We start from the raw sequence: 7,921 nt of genomic DNA, 5'->3' as shown, positions 1-7,921 counted from the left end.
CACTCATTCCACTGATCCTGAGGGCTCCTGGATAGTAAAGAATTGATTTAGCAAAGAAGCTGCATGGGGAAGGGTAACAGACATGTGTATTGTATGATTAGATTGCAAACTCCTTACTGTGTCAGGCTCTTGTGATCCTTTTGGGATATTGGGTAGTACCATTTCACCAGAAGAGTCTGAAACTGGAACTTGCTGGGTGATGAAGGTTTGATCTTGAAGCTTACTTTCATCCCTGCAATAAGGACAGAATGACAGAGCTGTCAACAACTACATAAACACGGAACCTGGTTCAGAACAACAGACTTGTCATATTACTCTCACTCAACTCTTAGCACGTTTAAGATGCCCACAATAACCACTGTGATTCAGGCCCACATTTATTACTTTAGCAAGAGATCTTACCCAAATTCCTTTGTTTCTCCAATGTCAGAAACAACATAGTCTGGAACTGGAGGCCTAAAACTCTGACTGTATTTCCTGTGGTGAGTAAAAGTCAAAAAATATAATAAGGCAGTGTTTCCTCATCCCTCATATTTCAACTACACTTTTAAAGTACTAAGTGAAATGATTCGGTTGAATGGGCTTCCTAATTTCAAAAACGAGCTTTTACGTACATCGATATGGTATGATATTAGGCAATATTTAATATATGGAGGTTGAGACATGTTGAATTCAAGAAATGGAAATATTTATGGAGATGATCACAATGATGATACTCACACAACAGCTATTAACAGTGAAGGGCAAGGCCAACCAAAAACATGTCCAGGAAAGCTCCCTTCCCACAAAAAGAACCTCAGAAACATGGGAAAGTTACCCAAAGGAGATAGTCCCAGTATAAAAATTTATTTTTATACTTTGGAAGGTATGGGTTTAAGAATAAGAAATAAACATACCACTAATTCAGTTTTCTAAATTGAAAGTGAGCTTAATAATTGAGTTATAAAAAGTACTGTGTAGCAGGTTGATTTGTCAACAGATAAAGACACATACCTCACACTCCTAAAACTTGTTCTCAATTAGGTGCATATGAAAGCTGCATAAACTCATTCAAAATCTGGCTATATTAAGTTACGCACGAAAAAAATGTATTTTAGATACTAACATTGCCTGAGTTATAGCCAGAGTGGTTGCTGATGCACTGAAGAGTACAGCTTATTGGTTATACCACTCTGACTTAGTTCAGTCACAAAGAAAAATACTGTACTGTTGGATTCAGTCACACACAATCCACTGTGAACTCTAACCAACTTCCTAATTACTCCACTTGCCTGGTAGACCTTTTATCATCTAACTCGTCCCCAGTCTGGTCTGAGCTTTCTTATATAATCTCATCTTCATCTCAACATTTCAGCATTCTATTCCTATCTTATTTTTCCTTTATCCATTTCTGGCATGAGATTCCTAAAGGCTTAGACATGATTTCAATAGGCTTAGACAAGTTCACTGTGATGGTATGAACAATCTCACTCAAATGCCTTTGTTTCTCCAGTGTTGAAAACAACATAGTATGGAATTGGAACCGGAGGCCTGGAACTCTGGTTGTATTTCCCAGGATACAAAAAAAATCAACTCACAAGGAGACACATTCAGTACCTGTAGTCTGAAGTCTACCTCTACATTTTTAATCAAACTCTTTGGAAGGCTATCAGTGACACAAAAGCCATTTCAAAGTCATTTAGCCTACAGTTCTTTAAACTCTTCCCTTTTGCTTATATTCTTTATTCTCTTGTTACCTAATTGTGCTTATTCATAAGTGTTCTAGCCTCAGTTCTCTACTCTTCTACCTTCATCCACTCTCCTAGACTCAATTACCAGTTTTCACTAAACATGCTCAAATCTCCCCCTCCCTAAATTTTCACCTGTATTCCAGTCACTTTTTAAAATGCCTTAAAGGATTTTTTTCACTTCAATATACTGCCATTATCTCCAGTTCGACACTGAAAATACCACTATTTCTTCTACCTGGAATGTTCCCCCCCCCTCTTTTGTTCTAATTCACCTTTTAGAAATCAGCTGAGGCTTTTACTTCCTCAGACTTTCCTGACCTCTTTATTTTTTTTTTATTTTATTATTTTATTTTTAAAATTTTTTTTCCTGACCTCTTTAATCAGTTCAGACTCCCCTAATCTAGGCTTTCATACCACTATGTAATTCCTCTGAACCTATGTTGTAGTTGCGCTTTTATATTTATTTATGTAATGATCTAAATAACATTTTTCTCCCCATGTAGACAATAAACTTTCTGAGATTACACATTATGTCTTTATTTGTTCAACACTATATCCTCAATAAATAGTAGGCACTCAATATGTATATGTTAAATTAATTAATAGATGGATTAAATAAAATTTAAACATTTCAAACAAAATTATAACATTTCCCTCAAACTGGCTTTCCAGATTTTCATTTATCTGGCATACCACTATTCCTTGATTTCTTAAGCTACAAAACTTAAATATTTACTCTTTCTTTTCTTTATTCCTTTTGTCCTTTATCACCAAGTCCTGTTTCTCTTTCCTAAATGTCTCTATTTCTCTTTTTTCTGACTACTCCCACTCTTGCCTAAACCTCTTCACAACTGCTGTTCCCCAACTCTAATTTTGTCCGTCCAATCTATCATGAATGTCTCTGTTTGGTTAATGTCAGATCTAAAAACACTGATCTTGACCTGTGAAACCTTCCAGTTAGAGAGAATGAGAGTATGGCTTAGTCCTATTTGTATTCCTTCAAGGCAGAGCAGAAAAGTAGGGTACACACTACTCTAGAATCTACAATAGTTCAGGCTTTTCTGCATGGTTTTTAAGGTTCATCATAATTTAATCTATAGATTAAGCCTTATTTCTAATTATTCTCTAGCATCACCAAATTTTCTCAGCCAGGCAATTTTTCCTCAATGTTCCCTAAATGTCCCATACCCATTCCTACCCCTGGGCTTTTGCTTATGCTGTCTATTCAGCCCCTTGTCTTATGTGCCCTCTTCCCCCTGTAGGGCACCCCACAGAGTAATACTCTTTCAGGAATGTCTTCTCTGACTACTTTAGCCATTGACATATTGTCTGAACTTTATTGTGCCACCTAATTTCTTCCCTTGTTATGTTTGGTTCTGTTTGAGCAACTAGATTGTAAGTTCTTTGAGTTCCAAGGCAGTATTTCTTCATTCTTTTGAATCCCTGATAGTACCCAACACAATGCTAAGCAGGTAACAAGCAATAAGTAAGTGCTTGGTTTATTTTATATACCAGGGCTATAGTCACTGATGAAACCTAGTGGAGAAAGAAAGTGAAACTAATCATCAAAAGAAATTATTTGTAATATCTGAATTTGTTTTCCTTTTTGTTTTTTGGCAGCTGCCCGATACAAGGTAAATACTTTTTTTTTTTTTTTTTTTTGGCAGCTGGCTAGTATAGGGATCCAAACCCTTGACCTTGGTGTTACAACACCGTGCTCTAACCAACTGAGCTAACTGGCCAGCCTTATTTTCCTTTCTAGTTCTCTTTCTTGCATTAGAGATTCCCTTGATTATAATCAGTCAGCTTAAAAATCATTTATTTATTTTTGAAAACCAAACCAATAAAATCTTAACAGTTGTTATGCTTTCCTTAAGTTGCTACTCATTCAGCTGAGCACTGTTGTAACTTCTTAATAAGCATTACCTTAAGTAGCTAAGATTAATCTTTTTCTCCCCCCTTTAATTCCAATTCATCTTTTATTTTCGTGCTCATTCATTCATTTCCCATTCTTCATCTCTGGTAATTGCATTAGCTAAGCAGTAGGACCTTTTTATATTTTATGGTCCTTTCCCATTCCTTTAATTTTAAGTAAGAGTAAGTTCATTGTTCCTAAGAGGTTTCTAGATTTCATAACAACTTGGTATTTCACTGCAGAAACAGAGAGTTACCTAGGAACAAAACCATTCATTTTTGCAAAGAGCAATCTCAAGACTTTCTCCTTCTGCTCCCAGGTCAAATCTCCAATATCCACATTTCCTTGAATACTTGTCCTGAAGAAGTTCAAAGAAAAACAGTGAAAAGGAAAAGATATGGCCACAGTAAGTTTCCCTTCTTTCTAAAAAATATAAAATATGTAAACATAAGAAAAATTCCATACCATACCAATATTGTATAATGACTACAAAGCAAACTAAACTACGGCCATTACAAAATCATAAAGTTGAAAAGGACATCAGTATGCTAGCCAATCCAAAATGTTATGTAATCACTAAGATGAAAATGACAAAAACTATAACATGAAAATTATTTGTGCTCAAACATTAAGCAAATAAGCAAAATAGAAAATTGTAATGTAACATTATGTATCCAGATATGCACAAAGACAAAGAGAAAATGGATTTGGTGAGATTATTGATAGGTGTTTTTATTTTAATGTTTCTTTTTGTACTAAATAGTTTATTATGAAAATAGAGTGACAAAAAGTAAATTTAGAAAATAACATGTAACTTATCCAGTCTATTTTCTTACCTTCAAATAAGGCTGCAGCTAAGCTTTCTAGGCAGGTCTTTGGGCATACTATAACTTTCCCAGAGGATTCGGTCTACTTGCTTTTTACAAAAGCTAACTTGTAGAGTATTGATGTTGTATAATGTAAGTAATATTTTTATATTTAGGTCAAATGGGTTAGTTTTGTTTAACAGTTTAGGTTTTGCCTTATAATTACCACATACTTCAAATTATCCTTCCCCAATCTGCCACATAAACAGATTACATAATATTTTAACCAACCATTTCTGCCCTGATGGTAAAGGCAATAGGACACTGAGGCTCAGATGTTAAGTTGCCAAGCAACAAAAATGTCACACAGAAGACAGAATAGAAAGAGTCTAATTTCTGCAATAACAGTGTGGAGAATCATTTTCTTTAACTTCCTTTTAAAATTTATAACACCGTAGGGCCGGCTCATGGCTCACTCAGGAGAGTGCGGTGCTGATAACACCAAGGCCATGGGTTCGGATCTTATATAGGGATGGCCGGTTAGTTCACTGGCTGAGTGTGGTGCTGACAACACCAAGCCAAGGGTTAAGATCCCCTCACCGGTCATCTTTTAAAAAAAAAGAAAAGTTTATAACACCATATAGAATAGACAAAACATTTAAAAGAAACTGCCTATGTAAAGACTCAAATTACTTGATTTATTAAATAAAAGAAAGGAAATTATAGCAAATCTCTTGGTAACAGAAGTGGTATTACAGACTTCTGAACATGCTGTGAAGGTAAAAGATTATATAGTATGGGAATTTTTGAAGAAGAATCATAACTTTCAGAGACTTTCAGGGAGCACTGAGCATTTCTAACCTTCCCAACAGCTATGTTATTCAAAAGCTATATATCTACAAATTAGTTCCTTAAAAAGTAACTGAAAGCAGAAAATACATTTGAAAGTACTCTTAATAAGTTAAGTACATAGCAGTAGGGAGTCCTTTTACATTTCTTGAGTTAGAACTTTTGAAGAATCTAATTACATTGGAATATAAAACATAATTTTTTTCAGAATAATCATCAAAATGTATTATAATTTAATCCATGGTTTAAAGGAGGAAAAGCGCTCTGAGACAAACATGCTAATAGGAAACAAAATTAATCACTGTATACAGTCTCAAACATTCTGCTGTCTTTATTGTAGTGGTAGTAGATCTCGACAATTTTGGAGGGCTTTTGGTTAATACCATGATGAGGGGGCACTACTGAATGTCCTCCAACCCATGAGACAGTTCTGCACAACAAAGAATTGTTATATTGATTTTTTTTCTTTATTTTTTCTTTTCAGATTTAAAAAAATTAATATCTAGTTAGCTAGATATTATTACTTATAAATTTCATCTCAAGGGCCGGCCTGTGGCTCACTTGGGAGAGTGCGGTGCTGATAACACCAAGGCCACGGGTTCAGATCCCATATAGGGATGGCCGGTTAGCTCACTGGGTGAGCGTGGTGCTGACAACACCAAGTCAAGGGTTAAGATCCCCTTACCGGTCGTCTTTAAAAAAATAAATAAATAAAAATTTTAAAAAATAATAATAATATATTTCATCTCAAGATAAAGGGAACAATACAAAATATTTGTGAAAGTATGCCTATGTCACAAATGTTTAGCCTAAATCTAATCAAGCCTTTAAAACTAATTTCCAATTTACAGGAAACAAGATAAAGGAACAAGTTAAAAGATATTACAATGATTTCTATGGGGCAAACAATCTAGTCTCTTTAACAAGTCTCTGTCACAAGAAAAAGAGGGGCAACTACCAAGAATATATATTAAGCCCCACACACTATGCTGAGCATAGGGGGTTACAAAGATGAGTAAGTCAGTTCCTGTCCTCAAGTAACTATTCAATCTTAGAAATCTATTCAATACTTGGATATTATCAAACTGAACTTTTCAGTTATTTTTCTAAAGAGCACAAAAATAGCAGCACAAAAAACCAATATTTTAAAGTATTATCAGTACCATTTCTCAGCCTCCATAAGATCCCAATTCACACTATTGGTGCTGTGCTCTCTGCCATCAAATGTTCTGATTTGGGGATATTCTGTTCTTCCTGCACATGCTGATCTCATTTTTAAATTGAAAGCAGCTTGTGCAATCTTCTTATAATGCTTCCTGCTAAATAGGATCTGTTGCTTCACTTGGTGTAGAGCGTCTAAAAGGAATCTTTCCACTTCTGTTCTCTCATCCAGTATGTTCTTGGCCAGCTTCTTCACCCGATTCATTTCCCTGTCCTTCATCTGAAGAAGTTGCTGCAGCTTGTTAATTTCTACCTGACCCGCTTGGTTCTCTATCATTGCCTGTTGCTGCAGTTTTAAAACTTCAGTCTCAAACTCTCTGGTCATACAAGTCAGAGCAGTCTCCAAGCTTATCACCTTCTTCTGAAGAGCCTGAATTTGTGATCGCTGCTGAATAAATTGCATAATCTTTTCTTTAACCAATAGGTCATTGATCTCCTAGAAACAGAAGGAGAGAGGTGAGAGTTTTGTTTTTTTTTTTAAATCATTCCAGAACTTAATATTCCTCACTAATTTCATTTACTTCATGAGATTTAAGTTTGCTGACAGGCTAAGAAGGCGATATTTTGATATTCTGTATATAGAAAGTAACAAACATCATAGGGTCCTTATCTGGACTTATAAAGCAATCCACTACTTTTTCTAAATAAAAAACTTTCCTTCCTCTAAAATTCTGAACAGTTAAATATTTTATATTATCAAAATAAATAAAACTAAAACATTTAAAACTATGTACTGGAAACTGGCAGTCTCCTAGCTGCCTATCCCCAAATCCATTTTCTCTTTCCTTTTCCTCATTAGTAATAAAAACCCAGTTTTATTCAGGAAGTCAGTATGCCCAGCTGAAAACTCCCAGCCTCCTTTGCAGGTCAGCATAGCAATATTCTGGTCAATGAGATGTGAATGGAAATGTGTGTAGGACTTCCAGGAAGACCTCTAAAGGGAGAGGTACTCTTTTTTCCTTCTTGTCTTTCTTCCTACTGTTTGGAGTAATAGTTAGAGCTCTAGCAGCCACCCTGGGCCCTGAGGTAACTATGAGGATGTAAGCCACATGTTGCAGAGCAAAGTTAAGGAGGCCAAGTGTCTGTTGACTTTGTGGCACTACCACCCTCTCAGGAGTGCTTCCCTCCAGACTTCCTTTAGATGAAAGAATAAACCATTATGTGGTGACACCATGGATGTCCGGTCTGTTACTCACAGCTACACCTATCCCTAAGTGATTCAGGGATGAACTATAAGCAAAGCAAAATGAGAACTCTAAGACAGTAGAGGATAAGAATAATATTTATGTTTCTGATATATTCTTTATAAAGTCAATCTAAAGCTTCTTATAAACATTCAGTAATTAATCTCTTCAAAGAAGGAGAGTGCGTCATCCAGACAGAAGAAAATGGTCCACTGT

General features: G+C 35.5%; 1 protein-coding gene across 1 annotated transcript in view; it reads right to left on the bottom strand.

Moving 5' to 3' along the window:
* The window catches only part of BBOF1 (basal body orientation factor 1), a 31,479-nt gene that overhangs the window by 5,173 nt on the left and 18,385 nt on the right, over positions 1–7,921 (bottom strand). The window contains exons 8-11 of the mRNA XM_063091165.1: positions 6,464–6,957; positions 3,902–4,003; positions 403–477; positions 118–232 (exon numbers count right to left, since the gene is read on the bottom strand). Of these exons, the coding sequence (XP_062947235.1) occupies positions 118–232; positions 403–477; positions 3,902–4,003; positions 6,464–6,957 (786 nt within the window). The remainder of the gene's footprint in view (positions 1–117; positions 233–402; positions 478–3,901; positions 4,004–6,463; positions 6,958–7,921) is intronic.

Source organism: Cynocephalus volans, chromosome 3, assembly GCF_027409185.1.
Source record: "Cynocephalus volans isolate mCynVol1 chromosome 3, mCynVol1.pri, whole genome shotgun sequence".
NCBI classification, from domain to species: domain Eukaryota; kingdom Metazoa; phylum Chordata; class Mammalia; order Dermoptera; family Cynocephalidae; genus Cynocephalus; species Cynocephalus volans.
The sequence above is the reverse complement of the archived record's forward strand: the minus strand, read 5'-3'. Positions and strand labels throughout refer to the sequence as shown.